The 18,646-nt window shown below is 42.4% G+C and overlaps 1 protein-coding gene across 1 annotated transcript in view; it reads left to right on the forward strand.

The window, feature by feature from the left end:
- Positions 1-18,240, forward strand: part of PRCP (prolylcarboxypeptidase) — a 32,459-nt gene extending 14,219 nt beyond the window's left edge. Inside the window, exons 2-9 of the mRNA XM_083796585.1 lie at positions 1,696-1,836; positions 2,908-3,009; positions 3,298-3,479; positions 4,241-4,398; positions 5,385-5,557; positions 5,982-6,146; positions 7,541-7,728; positions 15,021-18,240. Coding sequence (XP_083652711.1) covers positions 1,696-1,836; positions 2,908-3,009; positions 3,298-3,479; positions 4,241-4,398; positions 5,385-5,557; positions 5,982-6,146; positions 7,541-7,728; positions 15,021-15,225 — 1,314 coding nt within the window. The 3' untranslated portion in view covers positions 15,226-18,240. The remainder of the gene's footprint in view (positions 1-1,695; positions 1,837-2,907; positions 3,010-3,297; positions 3,480-4,240; positions 4,399-5,384; positions 5,558-5,981; positions 6,147-7,540; positions 7,729-15,020) is intronic.
- Positions 18,241-18,646: the final 406 nt, after the last annotated feature.

Consider the following 18,646-nt stretch of genomic DNA (forward strand, 5'->3'; position numbering starts at 1 on the left):
GTATTGGAGTTTAATAACTGCAGTAATTTTTTTAGCTCAGCCTTATCTAATCTCTCTTTAATTGTACCAAGGTCTTATGACCAAGGACTTTCATTTGTTCTGCCTTGCTACAAATCACTCTTGATATAGAAAGTGAACTTAAAATAAACAGTCATGTGCAAACGTAGAAGCAGCAGGTGAGTTATTTGTGTGAAATAAGCCTGGCGTGTGTTGTCATTACTTGAATTCAGTGAAATAACCACTAAATACGTGGATGGTGCCACCACCATGTGCTTAAGTAGTGAGTTGTCCCACAAAGCAAAACTGTAGAACATAGGTTAGGTTTATTTAGGTCTGGCACCAGACACTGGAGTGAGCTTATTCAGCATGAAGACCCTGTCTCATGTCAGGATTACAATGCACAGACCTTCAGCGGTTCAGTGAGCTACAGCACAGCTGCCCTCTCGCTTCAGTGTCAAGTCTGATCCTTAGGTCCAAGAATGAGTGAGCTTTGAGAGAGTTTGGTAAGACTTTGCAGCAGTGTGTATCCTAAGTTTCTGCTCTCTCTGTTGCAAAGAACGCATACATACGTGGTATGGATTATCTGGATCCTGCAGGTCAGGAGTTGGGCTGCCTTTCCCGAGTTGCCAGGAGAAATCTGCCCAGCAGTTAGTTCACTGTGTTAGCAGCAAGTGCTTGGATTTGCTCCTAGTCTGCTTCCTAATGTTAACTTGAAGGTATTTTCAAAACAGAATGTGGCAGGCTGGTTCATCGATCGTCTGAAAGGTATGGAAGAGTTGTCGGTGTAAAAGCGGTTGGGTGAGCAGAGATGCTCAAGCCAGCAGATGTCAGGCTGTTGCCATCTGCAGGAAGCAGCACGAAAGGAAAAGATGCTGCTTTGTGCTGATAGAAGTCAAAGTTGGGGAAGTACAGGTCATCTTTAGCTGATGGGGTAAAAATAGCGATGACTTGTGAATACATGGAAATTAGGCAGCATAGCTCTTGGGGGCTAGTCTGTATATTAAAAGCTTATGTGGATATTTTGGTTGCAGAGTAAGATCCTGCTAGTGCAGGGAGCTAACTTGTAAAAGCAATGTTGATAAACTTTCCAGTACAGATGAACGTCTGGGGATGGGTCAAGGGGGACAGTGCATACGAAGCAATATGAATAAAACTGAAAAACTGACTTTATGAGTTGAGAATAAATTTCTCAGTCAAAACACAGTGTTAGTTTTATTGTCTCAAGTTGTGTATATATATATGTATTCTTACAATATTTCTAGGGCAGTAGAAAGAAGGAGAGTTGTGGAAGCTGTGATTTGCTGAAAATTGCAAGGAGAGGAGGAGAAGAACTTGATAAAACTATCTGAAAAATCTGTTTTTTTTTTTTTTTACACAAGGTCTGCAGAGGATTAGTTATTCTAAGAATAAAAAGGACATATTCTAACAGGAATATTTTTAAAATTCAATCTTATGCTGAAAGGGGGAGTTTTTTTTAAATAAATGGTAAGGTTAGTAACAAATATTCCTAAGACATTCAACACTGCAGGACAATGACTGTTTTTGCTTGTTAACTTTTATTAAATCAGACTTTGATCTGTTATGATTTGTTTGTTCTCCTGAATGTATTTAGGTATCATGTTAAGAATGATACTATAAAAATGTTCTTACCTCTTTTAGCTTTCTGAGTGTGATGTTATTCCTTGTTTTTGGCAGATTGATCACTTTGGCTTTGATGAAAACCTTACATTCCAGCAGCGGTATCTGATAGCAGATCAGCACTGGAAGAAAGACAATGGACCGATACTGTTCTATACAGGCAATGAAGGAGACATCACATGGTTCTGCAACAACACAGTACGTATGAAACAGATCCTTGATTTCTGAATTATAGTCCTTTCCAGCAGTGGCCTAGTGGAAAAATAAGGAAGAAGGAGGAAGACAATATCAGAACATTATTTGAAGAAAAGTTTGCAGTGGCTTTATGACAGCTACAGGAGAGAGTAAGCTGAAAAAAGTATAGGAGAAGTTTTAGGGGATTTGGGGGTCCTATTTGAAGTCCGCAGAAATCAAAGGGGAGCGCTTCCTTGAGCTGTGAAGAAAACTTCTAGGGGAAACGCTCTGTGGTGCCTCAAGCTAAGGATATAAAAGTTTGGACCCATCGCATCAAACCCATTACTTCAGAATGCTTCTGAGTGAAATGAGAGGTTTTGATGATTGTTTTGTTTTTATCTGAGAAAAATGTGAAGTGAGATTCAGCTGGCCAGACATTAAGAATAGATGATGTCTGTTCCCTCACAAAACCCATAGAAATTTTTTGCTTCCCTGACAAATGCAGGATGCAGTGTGTGGGCATTTTTTAGCCACTTCAATGCAAAGTCCACTGCCACAACAAAGGTGGTGTCCTGGGCCTGAAGGAAGTGAGGGCTGCTTACACACTGCTCTGTCAGCAGGTGATAGCTGGTGGGTGGTAACATGCTGCTGTCAACAAGTTGTCCTAATTATTTATTAGTTGAAAATAAGCGTTTCAGTGCTCTAGATTGTTTATTGCCAAACACTTCTTTCTGTAATACAGTCCTAACTCAAATGCATGCTTTTTTCCTGTTGTGTTTTTTGATGTCCTGTGGATTAAGCTTGTTAATCCTGCAGTAGGAGTTCTGGCAGGATTGCCCAAGTATACTCACAAAACAATGTTGCTTAATACTTTGCAGCGTTTTTTGGTACACTTGCCTTATCTCTGGGTCTGCCTTCTATATTTTCTTTCTGCAAAGATGCTTTAAAACCAAATTGCAATCTGCCTTTCTGGTTGTATTTTGATAGTGATATTTTGCTAATCAAAGAACAAGATTTGAGGTACAATAGATTGAAAGTAAAGACTTTGCAAGTGATTAACTCAATGCGTTTAAATGTGTGTTTTTCCCCAACCAGGGTTTTATGTGGGATGTGGCTGAAGAACTTAATGCCATGTTAGTATTTGCTGAACATAGATATTATGGAGAATCATTGCCATTTGGAAATGAATCTTTCAGTGTAAGTGTCTTCTTTACATGTGTTCTATACAAAAATAACTGTTATACTTGTCAGTGCAAATACTGCGTGCCTGAGCAAGATGTGCTAGAAGCACACAACTATCCTATTTTTATAACTACTAATTCTAAATTAACAAACAACAAGCTAGAATTTTATAGCACTTCAAAGGACACCTGTAACAAATGTTTAGTTTCAGGCAGCTTTACAACTCAACATCTACTCAGGGGGAGAAAGACTGCTGCTGGATATCACTCCAATGCTGTATATAACCTGTGTTCTTTGTCTCAGGATTCCAAGCATCTGAACTACCTGACATCGGAACAAGCTCTGGCAGACTTTGCAGTACTAATTGAATACTTAAAGGAGACCGTTGCAGGAGCCCGTTACAGTCCTGTCATAGCTATTGGAGGATCTTATGGAGGGATGCTCGCAGCCTGGTTTCGGATGAAATACCCCCACGTGGTGGTTGGGTGAGTGTACTTGTTCTGTTCAAACACAGAGCAGGCATTTGTTACTTCAGTGCTATAAATGTTACGGTGGTGGGATAAGTACTGTAATTCAAGCCAGCTTGAATTTTTCGCTATTGGGAGGACAAGGTAAGTCATTCTGAATTTGGGAAGAGGTATTGTCTACCAAAAAAAGACAGCTGTAGATCAGCAGGTACTGGATGGTGTGTACTTTCAGAGATGTGTATTAAGATTTTAGAGTAATAATTCTGAACACTAACTCTTCCCCCAATTTCTCTAGGCTCACCAGAATTCCTGGTGACTTGAGGCAGGTGTGTAATCTCTTGAGTGCCTTAGTTATTCTCTAGCAAACACAAATAGTAATTTTCTCACCTTTGCCTGCTAGAGAGCAGTTTTTTGTGGGCAAGGGCTCTGTCTTCAGTTGAGTTAGTACAGTGCCTAGTGAGAAAGCTTACTTTATTATTTGTCCTTTTCATGTAGCAATTATGTCTGTCTGAACTTACACTTCATGTATTTACTGACCTCTTTGTGCTACTGTCCAAAACTTGTAACCTTCAGCAGGCTTTGCATACAGGCCTACAGAAGAATTTTGCAACATTGTGATTAGTTCAGGAAGGGGATGAGTGCCTTATGGAATTATAAATGCTATTTAAATAGTGGCAAGTGTTGCCCAGAGGCTGGAAATTCACTTTGCAGAGGTTCAGGATGCATGTGTTTTTTAAAAAAAAAAATAATAAAAAAAAATGTTTTATATCCATTTGTAGAGCTCTGGCAGCCTCTGCCCCAATCTGGCAGTTTGGTGATTTGGTTCCCTGTGGTGCTTACTTCACTATAGTAACTAATGATTTCAAAAAGAGTGGGACTGGCTGCTCAGAAAGTATCCGGAATTCCTGGAGTGCCATTAACCACCTTTCCTCAACAGGTAAGACCTCACCAATATGCATTTCAAGGGTCAAAATGTTCAGGATTATGTTACGACTTCATAAAATCAGTAAACTTGCATCATAACTTCAGCGTGTAGATGTATTTGTGGTGGTGAGTTTTTTAAACCATATTCTCAGTAGTAAAACCTGTCAATTATGTTCAGTGTTATTTAATGAATGTCTGTTTTGCTGGATCATGTATTCACACGTGGCAGGATTTGGAATCTAGGGCCAAACATTCCTGAGGTCAGACGAGCTGACTCCCAGACTAGAACCTCAATGTTTGTATTCCCTTCTGACAAAGTAGGACAGATGTTTTGTTTCTTGAAAAACAAAACAAACAAACAAAAAAACCCACCAAAAAAACAAACAAGAACAAACAAACTAAAAAACACCTTAACTACCAACTGAGGCAATCAAGTATAGGAAATTACTACAGTCTTTATAGCACTAGCTTTAGTGCTAAAGTGAATATATCAGATGAGGTCTCTGCATGACTTGTGAATTAAAAAGTAAAAAAAATAAAAATCTAAATAAAAATCTTGCCACTTAAGCATCCTAAAGAGATTCTGGTATGATGAGTTAACCAATTCAAGTCAGAGAAGCTGAATTGGAGGAGTTCTAGACCAGATAATATAATGAAAGCAAAGGCAAGGAGAGTCCTGAGAGATATGAGATTGCATTTTTTTTGAGCTAGCTTGTTTGAAGCTTTTCTTTTCTTGGAAGAAGTAAGCCTTGACGTTTCCTGTCAAAAAGATGCCAAATGACTTGTACATCCCTTCTTTTAGATAATGTTATCCTAACATATCCATTCAGGTGTTTCCCTTTGCTTAAAGACGCTGATTAAATTTTGATCTGCTCTGCTTGTATGCATGTGGGGTAACTTCACCAGATCAGTTATGCTGAGTGAAAATACTTAATAGTAGCACAACTAACCTATGTTAATACATTAACTGTAAATTTTTTTTATATTTTTATATTAAAGATGCAGGTTTACAATGGCTTTCCAGCACATTTCATTTGTGCAGCCCATTAAAAAATCTTCAGGATGCTGCTATGTTGAAAAGTTGGCTGAGTGAAACATGGGTAGACTTGGCTATGGTGGACTATCCCTATAAAGCTGACTTTTTACAGCCTCTGCCAGCTTGGCCTGTACAGGTAATTGAGGACTGTCTTGGAGGATTGATTAAAGCTTGGGCTATTGAAGTCTCTTCCGCTTAGTTTAATTCTCTCCTTGCCTGTATCTTTTCCTGTATTTTTGGATCTGTATAGCCAACGTGGCTGAAAAAAGGGGAACAGGGGCAAGTCCCTTCTTGTGCATCAGCTGGTTTGTTGACTGCCACAGGTTGTATCAAGAGCCAAGAATTTTAATCAGGAAATGTAAAATTTCTGGTTGCTTTCATTACATGTACTGCACAAATGGAATATGGCTTAATGATAATGCTCAGGGTATGTCATCACGTAGATGCTTTCTGGTGGTGGTTTGGATGTACTTTAAAGATGAAATGGATGTCCTGTCAGGTGTTGTGTATTTACCTGTATTTCTTGCAGACTGAGACCCTATCTCTCCTCTTCATTGTAGGAAGTTTGCAAGTTCTTGAAGGATCCCAGTCTTTCTGACAAACTGTTGCTGCAGAATGTTTACCAGGCAGTGAACGTCTACTACAATTATTCAGCAGAAGCCTCATGCTTTGACATGTCTGAGACTGCAACAAAGAATCTTGGTCAGTTGGGTTGGTACTATCAGGTATGCACTCTATCCTTTCATTTGTAACTCAGTGAGGTTTTTTGGACTACAGGTGATGGGAATTGCCATGTCAATATGTTGGACCAGATATAAATTGATGGGGCTGCACAAGCATCAGTAAGGACTCTGCCTGTTTATATACTGCTTTAAACAGAACTCAGGTCTTTGAAAATAAAAAAAAAAAGTTGGATTTAGAACTGAAAATTAATGGGATTGCAATAACACTTCATAGACAGTATCAAGGACAAGTCATGTTTTCAGATGTTCTCTAAACAAAATCACAAGCTGTATTTCTTTTTCTGTCTGGCTTAGAACTTTAACTCTTTCTTATGCATGACTTTTATCATTAGTCTTATAAACAAGCAATCACTGTGGAAAATAGGATAACCGGTTGAAATATAGCTACTAATGTTTGCTCTGTAGAAAACGGGGGCGGGAGGAGGGAAATAAGTACTCCTATAGTAAAGCAACTTATTTCCTGATGACAGAGAGCTTGAGACAAGTATGATTGTAGTGAGGAGGGCAAGGCATGAAAGAGAAGCTACTTTCCCAGGAGGTTTAGGTTGTCTTTGATTGCTGAGTTTTCAGCTTTTCATGTTGACTATAAAGGGATGTACAGAAGCAGCATCTTAGTCTTCTATTCCCCTCGAACTGCACCCCTCAAGCCCACTGTCTGTACAAATATGTCAGGATATGTTGATACTGATTTCTTTCAACTAAGGCTATTCATCCTGTAGCTCACTGAGACGCGACCTTCCCCTTCACATACCACAGGGATCTGTAATTTTGTAAAGGTGTCCAGGGCATTCTGCTCTTTCTGTCTCATTTACTAAGCGAGCACACGTAGCACTTAGTGTTCAGCCTCTCCGCTGAAGAGAAGAGCCAGTGATGCCAGAAGCAAGGTATAAAAATCAGGGTTCAGACTGTCACCATCTGCTCTTGGCCACTCTCTCCTATTTCTCCTGTGCTCCTGACAGCACCAGGAGATGTGCAGGCTTTTAAGTTACTCTCTGAGACAGGCAGGGGGGACACCATGTGGGTAACAAAGAATATGGCAGCTGGACTCATAAAAATGCGTCCAATCTGCAGCTTGTTGCAGATTGCCTGCTTCTAAAGGCTTGGGGGGAAGGACACAAGTAGGAATAGACTGAGTTAGCCCCCACCATGGCGATTAATCTATGTGGCTTCCAGGCTATAAGTTTTTGTTCTTCCTCTCTAGTATCACTAAGGTCAGGTAATGGTTCTTGCGTGGAAGATGAAGCTTTTGCTTGATACCCGTGTTGTGATAGTTTGATGGTAATTACCAGTCATGTTTTGTTTGTGCTTTTTAAGTGCTACACACACAGTTATGGGACAGTCTCATGAATGCATCTTGTTGCCTTGCTCTCTTCCAGGTTTGCACCGAGATGGTGATGCCCATGTGTACAGATGGTGTCAATGACATGTTTGAACCTCAGAAATGGGACTTTGACGTACTTTCAGAAGAATGCTTCAGGTTATGGGGAGTGAGACCTCGCCCCTCTTGGGTTCTTTCTATGTACGGAGGGAAGAACATCAGCTCACACAGCAACATCATTTTCAGGTGAGCCTTGTTTCAGAGTTGTCTTCCACCAGTTTGGGCTGTCAGTACTACTGTGTGGGTTGGCACAGGCAGGCAGCAGGAACAACCACAGACCTATGGCTAAAATGTGAAGCGTAAATTTATTTTTGTTAACTTTCCAAAAGTGGAAGGTGCACTGAGAAACTCCTCTGCTTAGTGACAGCTCTGGGAGGAGGTGAGATGAGGAGTATCAGGGAGCATGAGAGGGAGAGACTACTAGAATCACTTCCTTCACTCCCTGAGGCAGGCCCAAAAGACACAGTGTAGTCCCAAAGCTGGGAAAAAAAAAGGAAACCTTGAAGAAAATAGATGGCTGACCACAGTGATCTAAAGGGTAAGGGACAATGGTGACAAGTTCCTGCCCAGGGCAGCGTGCACGTCTCCTCAGTGACTATCCTGCCTTCCCAGGTGCCCTTGTGCAGTAGGTATGAGACTCTGCGAGTGGAACTAAACAATATTGATGATGACGGTTCATCTGGGCTTGGAGGCCTCATTGAGGTTAAACAGCTTCAGAAAATTAAAAAAGACAGGTCATTGTCATAGGAGAGTCCCTTCTGAAGGGAACAGAAGGCCCAATATGCAGGTTGAACCCACTTCATAGGGAATTATGCTGCCTCCTTGGGGTTAGAGGTGTGAAGAGAGAGCTTCCTACCCTCATGCAGCCCCACCTGTTATTGATTGTTCAGGTAGGCAGCAACGAAGTTCCAACAGGAAGTCCCAAGGCCCTCTTGCCCTCAGACAACTGGTTTAAGGGATCAGGAGCACAAGTAGTGTTCTTCTCCATTCCTCCAGTTGTAGGGAGTGATGAGGAGAAACAGGAAGAGCCAGCAGACCAATACCTTGTTCCAGACCTGGTCAGGACTTGGGTTTTTTGATCATGGCTCATTCTACATGACACCAGGCCTGCTGACAGCAGATGGGATAGACCTATCTCAAAAAGGGAAAAAGGACTTTTGCACAAAAGTTAGCAGAGCTCATTGGAAGAGTTTTAAACAAGATTTGAAGGGGGAAAATGGGATAAAACCAGACTTGCTAGAAACAAACCTGCGGGTGACACAGTGTTTGTGGGACAGTGTGCTAGCAAAGTCCTTTGGTCCCCTTTCCCAGTGGAGGTAGGAGATGGAGAGCCATGTCACAGCAAAGACAAGGAATATTGATGGGTTAGAAATCACTGAAGTGCCTGAGAACAATTCTGTAGGAATTCGGGCTTCCACACACACCCCCTCCAAGAGGTGATGGGGATCGTAAGACCAGCTGGAGTGCATCTACACCAATGCATGCAGCATGGGCAACAAACAGAAGGAACTGTACGCCGTTGTGCTACCTGGTGCAGTAGCACTGGATGTTAGGGAGTGTTTGGGTTGTCTTGAGAGTAATATGAATGTTGAATGTTCATGGGTAAGAATCAGGGGGAAGGCCAGTGAGGCAGGCAGATATCCTGGTGGGTGTCTGTTATAGACCACCTAACCAGGCCGAAGAGGCAGACAAAACATTCTACAAGCAGCTGGGAGAAGTCTCACAATAGCTACCCCTTGGTCTCATGGAGGACTTCAACTTACCAGATGTCTGACTATGGAGAATCTGCATTCTTTATTGGATGTGAGGGGAAAATATAGTGACAGGAGATGAGGAAAAAGCTGAGGTACTTAATGCCTTCTTTGCCTCAGTCTTTAGCAGCAAGACCAGTTGTTCTCTGGGTACTCAGCCTCCTGAGCTGATAGATACTGACAGGGAGCAGAAGAGGTGCAAGTGTGGATCTACTTGAGGGTAGGAGGGCTCTGCAGAGGGATCTGGATAGGCTGGATCGATGGGCTGAGGCCAACTGTATGAGGTTCAGGAAGGCCAAGTGCCGGGTCCTGCACCTGGGGCACAACAACCCCATGCAGCACCACAGGCTGGGGGAAGAGTGGCTGGAAAGCTGCCTGGCAGGAAAGGCCCTGGGGGTAGTGCCTGGTGGCTGGCTGAATAGGAGCCAGCAGCGTGCTGAGGTGCAACAGCATCCTGGTTTGCACCAGAAAGTGTGGCCAGCAGGACTTCAGTTCCTTGTAGTTACACTGCAATAGTCAATAGATCGTTAACAAAATGGTAAGTAACAATGGTACCTTACCGTAGCTCTACCTCAGCTGCTATCATTTGGTGGCAAATAGAGGGACAGTGTTTATATCCCTGAGGCAATATTTGACAAGTATATTGCTTTTGTTACCAGGTAAGGGTAAACTGGTCTTGACTTTGTGAAGCAATGGCTATTGAAAAGTAAGCATTAGCAAGGTCTATCACCACCTTCCAGGGCTGTAAATTTTCACTAATTTTGTCTATGAGAGTAACCATGTCTAGGGACTGTAACTACAAGTGGTGGGGGTGACTTTATTCAGTTCTCTGTAGCCTACAGTCATCCCCCAAGTGCTGATCTTTGAACAGGCCAAATAGGATTATTAGATGCAATCATGGTTTCTTTAACAATTCCCACTTGTTGTGCCTGAATAGTTTGAGTAATTTCCTTCCCCCCCCACCCCCAATGTGATATTGTTTTACAGTCACCACCTTGGCAGGCACGGGCAGCACAACAAGATCCCATTTTGGGAATCCATGCAAAGCCATTATAGATGAAATAATAAATCCCACTTGCAACGTCCCAAAGCAGAAATGACCATTTAGTGTTTCAACTGTTTGTCCTGCCAACACATTAACACCCCAAATCTGTTGTACCACACCAAAATCTGTTAACACTGTTGTGGCAAATAGGGTGGTATTTCCTATTGTTAAACTAACCTTAGCTGTGATGATGGGGGTGGGATTTCTTCCAATCCACAGATCTGTGATGTGGTTTCTTTACAACTCATATTACCGTGTACTACAGGAACTTCAGCTCCTCTATCCACCAGAGCTAATGCACACAAAATCCCTCCAGACTGCTGCTTTATAGTTAAAGGAATGTAGGGGTGTCAGTCCCCCTCACCTTAGGAGGGTACAGTGGTGGCAATTCTGGGGGACCTGCCAAAGCTTCATTTCTGCTATTCTGGCATTTGCCAAGTTTGGGTACTTTTAACCCATTCCTCCCCCCACTTACTGAGTAGCAAAAGGATCTGTCTCCAGCCTCCCAGCTCAATAAATGATGGGAGTGCTTTGTGTTGCTCTTGAAAGTAAAATGGTCAATCTACAGTGGCCAAAGAAGCCAACTGTTCTGTCACTGCCTGGGGAACTCTAAAAGAAGAGTCTGGGCTGGGATTCTGCCAAATGCAATTTTCTTCCCCTGTGGATTTCTTCTTATCTTGTGGCCAAAGTCCAGGTTTCCCATGCTGGTAAATCTGTCTAGCTTTTAAGAAGCCAAGCACTGTCTCTTCCACATAAAAGGAAAGTCTAAACAAGCTCTAGCTATAACACAGGATATTGGTCAGTGAAATTGTTGCTGTGGGTGATAGCCTTGTGGAAGGCTGGCGTGATGTTCCCCTTTCCCTTTGATTTCAAGTTTGTCGGAAAGTCTGAAAATGTTTTTATATGGACAAAATGTAAAATAAATGTTTGTCTAATTCAAAAACTAGTGGATGCTGTTTGCTGTCTACTCAAAAGCATTACTTTTCTTATTTTTAAGGTTAAACTCTGCTCAGCTTTCTATAAAGGAAGGTTTATACAGATATACTTCTGCTGTGAGGTGATGCTTATTTTGAACAGCTTAATACTGGCTGTTTGTGACACTGTTATGTGGTAGAGAGACTTTTAATAAATGCGGTGAAAGCCTGTGCCCTCAGGAGTTCTGACTCTGTACTGATTGTCCATGGCAGGCAGCTCCTGGATATATTCATCTGTGCTCTGCCTCACATTGTGCAAGGCCTTTTCAGAGAAAAACACATAAAACAAAAATCAGAATTAGTCTGTTGGGCTTGGTAAACAGCTGTGTATTTTAAAGTAAAAGTCCTCAGTGGAATTAGGCATTATTCTCTGGATCTGTTAACATTGGTCTGTTTGGCTCAAAAGCCTGTTGCTTTCCTCTCATTTGTCTCTTGCTGTTTCTGTACCAGCAGGATATATGCTCTAGAGTGAGGGGAAAAAAGATCCAAAAAGGGTAGAATTTCTCTTTAGTTAAAAATAATAAAAAAAAAAAACAAACAAAACTATATTGCAGTGTTTATTTCCAAGGCTTCACAAATCTGTACAGCAGAAATTGGCTTTGTAAGTGATAGACAAGCAAACAAATCTAGTGGTTAAGAATTTATGCTAGCCAAAGGCGGTTGAAATGAGAGAAGCTTGAAAGCAACCAACTGAATGAAAAAGTAGTGCTGTACACACAAAGCTTTGGCTCTCAAGCTGGGTTGTTTCTCTTCAAACAAACACATTGTCAACACTGTACATTTTACATAAGAGTCTTTTATCCCCAAACACCAGAGAGTGCTTTACAAAAACTACCCCTATGTCTACCAGAGGATGTGCCTCCCTGTGGGGTAAAAAGCACTGCATTAATGTTGAGGAACTTGCACAGCTTAACAACTTCACGCGGGAAGGGAAGAATACTGCATCTCAACAGAACCACTCTAGGGCGGATTTGTCTGCAGTGGGATTTGCCTAGGATACTCCAGCCCTTGTTGCTGTTCCTCCCTCCAGGAGCAGTGCATCTCTCTGCAGACCCACGCTGAGGTGTATGTATTGCACCTCTTCAGTACCTTCTTGGAGACACCTGATTGAGCTTTTCTTAGCATGGGAGTGCTTACTTAAGCTGTAGACAGATACTGCTTGCCTATCATGGGCAGAGCATTTTTTATTAAAACACTGTTTTGAGGGGATGGGGATTTTCAGAACTGCCGTTTCTCCTCCAGCAGCTTCCACTCCTGATGCTCTTACGGGCACATGCTTCGTGCTTGGTGTGGAAATGCTGCAGAGCTGGGGAAGTGAGGCTTTAATGCCCTCTATGCTTGTAGTGGCAGAGAGCTTGGAGCAGTTGGTAGCATCTTGTCAGTATCCAGTGGTAGTCAAAATTGGCCCAGGTGTGAACGGGAATTTGACTGGAGATTACAAACTCCAGTAGAAACAGACTTTCATTTAGGGAGGTTTAGGAAAGTTTTCCTTGCTGTAGCCTTGGAGGGTGACAGGTTGAGTGTATTTAGATGAACTGGGCTTGCGTTTCTTGTACCTTGCATTCAGAAACGCCACAGCTTTTATCAGACAGTACAAACTGTGTTGTGTACAGTCTAAAAATTCATTTTTTCAATCTGTGAGGATCGTACTTGGGCTTGTAGGCTTTGAAATTGAGGTACCCACCTATCCAGTTCTGTACTGGAGAGGGAGAGGCAGAAAGTGGGGTCTCTGTTTTGAGAGATGCTAGAGCTATTTGCAGAAGAAGCACTTTTTTGAGGGGAAAAGAATCAGAAGAAGAAGAGAAGGTAAAACAATGTCTGGCTGAAGACAAAGGTGAGAAAAGTTCAGAAAACAGAACCATGGAGGATGTACATATTTAAAAAAAAAAAGCACAAACAGTGCTGGTAAGATTGTGCAAAACCTCTTGTGGTGGGTAGAGCTGGAGGGCTGAGATGATCAGAAAGGAAACTTCTTGCTGGGGCATAGGTGGGACCCTGTTTATGCTCTCTGGAAAGTATGATGAATTGAAAACAGGACCAGTGTGCTGATATTTTGCATTGAAATGTATCGTTCTGAAGCCATTCTTGCCTGACCGCTGCTAGAAAGGAAATGCTGCATTCTTTTTCTATTTTTGAATACATCAGGAAACTTCTGTCCTGCGAGATGGGCAACTGATTACTCGTTTGCATGCTTAGCTTTAACGTATAAATAATGCATTTCAGTTGGTACTGAATTACCTTGTCCTGTAGGACTTTAAGCCTCAGGATGATTTTGGGGTGAGCCCTGTGTTCCCCTTCCCCTCAGCAAGTAGCGAGTATTACTTCTCAAAGTGCGTCAGCGCCTCTGTTGCCATCATTTGGCAGGAGCCACAGAGGATGCAGCCAGCAGCTCCTAAAAAAGCCAGAGATTGTTGTTTTCTTGCAGCATGCTTAGTTTCCACATGACTGGGACCAAAAGATCCAAGTCCATGCACATCTTGGGTCTCTCAGCAACTCATCCCCCTGTTGCCAAGGTGCTCTGCTGATTCAGACGACCTTTTAAATCAAGTGCTTTATAGTTATTGGGCAGCTGTGTATGCTTTTTGTTTTGTGGTTACAAAATGTTTCTCTTACTTGCAGCCATATTTAAAACAATTGAAAAATAAGAACTATGAAGATTCAAGCTCCTTGTTTTCTTCAGTGGAGAAACAAATGAACTATTAGACTCAATCAGATTTTTACTTAGTATTTCTACAAGCACTTTTTCACTTGTTTTGTCTGTGATTTGCAGTGCTACCATTGTAGTGTTTTTCTAGCTGTGTATCTCTGTGTCCCAGGGTGTTTTGATTTCTTAGATCCTTCTAGAAACTGGCATACAGTAGCCTATATTTAATGTTTCCTTTTGTGAGCAGGTCAGTGTGTTATGTGAGGAACTGATCTAGGTTTGTATAGTTTTTCTGTAGTAAGTATACAGAAGTTGCTTTCTTTGTGCAGAAAGATGGACTGCACATGAGGAAGAAAATTGAAATAAAGGAAAATAACCCAGTAATCCCTACCACCTCATAAGTCCAAAGGTAGGAAAAAAAAGATGCAAATCTATTCCCAGTTCAGCCATTGGCTTGCTCCATGAACCAGGCACTATCTGGAACCAGATCTTCACTGCAAGAAATGCTTTCATGGACCTGGGGATGAGGAGTAAATTGCATCAGGTTCTTCCTGTCACAGAGAAAGTTGTTGGAGACAGAATTTTGTGGGATAAATGTTTTATAGTAATTTGGTTATTTGCAATAAAGTGAGTAATGAAAGGTCCAAGCATTTCTCTACGAAAAGAGTTTGGTACCTAGCTGAGAACAAAAGGTAGAACTTCCTGAAAATTCTGCTCTGAAGCGTTGGTTATCAGCTTACAGCAGATTGTGAAGAAGGAAAGCAAAAAACTTTGATTTGGGAACTGAGCATGTCTTGCTACAGGGGACCTGGACCTTTTTATGACAAAGATGGGTGGCTGTAGATCTATCTCCAGAGGCTGTGACGCTATTATAGGTTATTACTGGAATCAGCAGCTGACTGATGATGGCAGCATAGCCTTGTTCAAGCTACTCATAGCTGCGTAACTGGCAAGAGGGCCCCTCTGAAGAGAGGTGGGCACGGGGCTTGGAGGCAAGGCTGCGGTCTGTTTCTGTTAGTATGTACGGTTGAAAGTCGGCCTAACGAAGCATTGTTTCCTTACAGCAACGGTGGCCTGGATCCGTGGTCTGCAGGTGGGGTGACCCAGAACATCAGCGATTCCCTCGTGGCCATCATGATCCCAGATGGAGCTCATCACCTGGACCTGCGCAGCCGCAACCCTCGTGACCCCAAATCTGTGCAGCAAGCTCGGCTCTTGGAAGTCCACTACATGAAGCAGTGGATTGAAAAGGCGAGGCGCGAGCACTGAAGTGGTACTGTGACAACTGTGGCCTTTATACCTCTGCTGGCTTTGCTGGGAGCAGGGCCAGGCCTTATCGCAGATGCTCTGAACATTTCACTCCCGCTTCCTCATCCGTGCTGCAGCGCTGGCCATTGCTTGTGCCCGTGGGAGAAGCAGGCAGTAGACGGATGGGAGGGTGTTATCAGAGAACAACCTTTAGTGGATAAAGCGCATGGATTGAGCTGCCTGCTGTGCCTTGCTTTCCTCTTCTGCTCTTCCCAAATGCTCTACCTTAGGGTAGAGTGCCTCTTTTAGGCTTGATGCCTTCCTTGCTCGCTAGGTTACTGTCCTGACTGCCGGTATATACAATGGATTAAATGGCAGTGCTGTTTACGTTGGTGATCAAACTCCCGCTGCATTCAGTGGTATTGAATTTTGGACATCCTCTGCTGGTGTAAATTGTCATGGCAGGGGCACAGAGAAAACGGGGGAACAGAAGTCACATCTTGCTGTGATGTTTGCTGGAGAGGTAGGGAAGGCATGGGCGAAAACTGGCTGTGCAGTTTGTAAGGAAACTGAACAGCCCCTGCCCTTTTGGAATCAGTGTTGGAAAAGAAATATTTTAATTTTCTGGCAGCTTACTAATCAAAGCTGCCTTTGGCGGTTTTTCCATTCTGTGCTGTGCTGAATGGTCAGGGCTGGGCCCGGACTCCCTCTGCTGATAACTGGCTGAGCTTGCACAGTCTGTATCAGGGTTTTATTTCTTCCTTTGCTGTTCGTCCGAATCCTGGAATATCTGCCACTGCGACGACAGTTGCCAAAGAATAAACTCTGTGTATTTTGTGTGTGTGCGTGTATGTGTGTGTGTCCCACAAACATTTAGCTTCTTTCAAATCAGGAAGCTTTTGAAGCTATTCTCTTGAAGAGCAAATGTGACACTTGTGCTGGCCAGATCTTATGAAGTGACAAATAATTGGGGCTGTGCCTTGTGTGGGTTCCCCCCTCCCCCCCCATTCTATGTATTGTTCAAATTCTGCATGATCTGTTTGCTGATGGCTCTTCAATAAAAGCCTTTTTTTTTTTTAAAAAAAAAAAAAAAAGTTTGCGGGACAAACTATTCAAAACACAGAATTCGGCTGTCCTCTTGGAGCAGCCTAAAGCATGATGCTGAGCTCAACGAGCCAGGTGCACTGGGCTTTCTGTAAGGCTTCCAAAACAGACAAACTGCCCTGATTCATGAGACAGCATATTTGACATTAATAAATGGCTGGGGCAGTCCCCTCGTTTTCCAGCTTTGGCTTCATTCACACTGGAGCCCTTCTTCAGAAAGGCTTCTTTGCAGTTTAAAGGACAACTCCATTTCAGAAAGACTCAGGCAAGGCTTGTTGTCCCCAGGCTCTTAAAATTCCAACTCTGTTGAAAAGTTTTCTCAGCTTTGATGATATGCCTGATGGTTGAGTATTTTCCTAAGACACCAGGTGGCCTTTTCTGTTTCCAGTCTCCTCCCACCCTCTGGGAACAAACCAAACCCAACACCAAAATTTTATGTTTGCATACACTCCTGTGCATCTTCTCTTCCCAACAGAGTTCCTGGCATTCCCTCATCTTGCTCTAATGTGTTAAAAGCAGTGTTTACGTTCAGATTTGCTGAATCTGAACTTTTCACACTCTGTCTTGAGCAAGGTAATTACTTTAGAGAATATGGAGATAAAGATGAGAGAAGGAAAACAGGGGGAAGAGGAAGAGCTATGTAAGAACTTGCTTGCAACCTGTTGGCTTGAAAGCATTTGGTAATCTCTGTTCTAGTAAGTCCATTTTTTTGGTACTGTGATGTAAATGTATGCCAGTCTCTTGTGTACTTTGTAATGACATGGTGGCCTTGAATTTTTTGTCAATTTAATTTTGACAAATGTTTTTTCATAAACTGAGTTACAGTTGAGTTTTTAGAAACACGATTGTACCTGTATGTGTTAATTAATGCATAGTAATAGTTAACTGAAAGGCAAGGAATGGAATTTACAAGAGGAGACATAAATTTGGGAATTACAAATGGTTTGAAACTGGGCAAGCAAGAGCCTGGTCCAACTGCTCCCACTGACTGCTCCGAGTGCCAGTTCTGGGATAAACTCTTCCATGTTGAGTGGAGAAGGATGTGGGGATATTCATGCAGTGGGCTGTGAACAGCCAAATTAACAGCCACTGTCTGTCTTAATCAGCTTGTGTCTCTTCCTCTCTTTCCCCTGCTAGCAACTTATTGTCTCAGGAAACAATTTATTGTTTGTTGTTTGGGAAACACTTCATAGTTTCAATCAGAATAAGTAATTTAAGCTTTCATTCCTCCTTTCATAAGCAGAAAAAATGTGCCTTCAGGGAAACTTCTCTTAAAAAAAAAATATCAAAAAAAGCCCTGCCATTTTGAATTGTGAGAAGTTACATTTGAAACCAAAAATTGTTTAGTTTTGTCCATTTTTTCTCCCCTAAATCTTACTATCCACTCAGCTGTGGTCTGAGACTGTCTGATTCCAGCGCACTTTGGATCAGGTTTTTACTACTTGGACCAGCTTATGAATTAGGTGACTGGCTTTCTGCTTTTATTAATCATTCTTCATTTTTACATTTTTTTTTTCCTTGAGTAGTTGAAACCTTAAAGGTGTTATTTATCGCAAGCATTCAGACCTCATCTGAAGAACGACGCATGCCTCTATGTATGCTAGCGAGGGACTGTATACGTTTAACTACCTCATCTAAATGTTAGCTTTCCTGCTTGTGAAATGAAGGTGAGAACAAAATGGGCCTTGGGAAATTGCTGATTTCTTTTTCCAGGCATGTGGTGATGGGCCATACTTCATCTCAGGCTTATTGGTATACTTCATTTCAGGCCCTTGGCTTTGAGCGTTTTGAATTTAAAATTTATGTTTCCTACTGATTAAGGAAAATAAAAAAGGCAAAAGAATGAATGATTTATCCCAAGCGTGAATCTTGCTGGTAAAGCTGTAGTTTGTATAAATAAAAATACATTAAAATAAATGTGAGTTTCTGGAACTGGCTTTTATTTTGCAAGGACGTAAACTTTTGTCCTGTGGCAGATTTGGAGCCCTGCAATTACACGTTCGTGTTTGTGCTCGACTGGGATGGGGCGGGAGGAAAGGAGTAGTTAAGGAAATCACCAAGCTACACACACAGCAGTCATGACGTTGGTTGTGAAAGAGAAGAAGCCGTTTCGGTTTTGGAAGCTTATTTCAGTCCCAACCAAGCAAGTGCTTCCCACGTGCCAGCAATGATGAGTGTCGTGCAGACCGGCAGCGGGGCTGAAGCACTTGCCGGGCTGGACGGGGCTGCACAGTCCACGGAGTTCATCGGGGAGGCTGAGGCTGCAGTGTCTTGGGAGGAGCTAAGTGCCTTTTGGCCACTACATGTTGTGTTTGTAGGTAATTTCAGCTTTGAAGAC

The sequence above is a fragment of the Anser anser genome, assembly GCF_964211835.1.
Source record: "Anser anser genome assembly, chromosome: 1".
NCBI lineage: Eukaryota > Metazoa > Chordata > Aves > Anseriformes > Anatidae > Anser > Anser anser.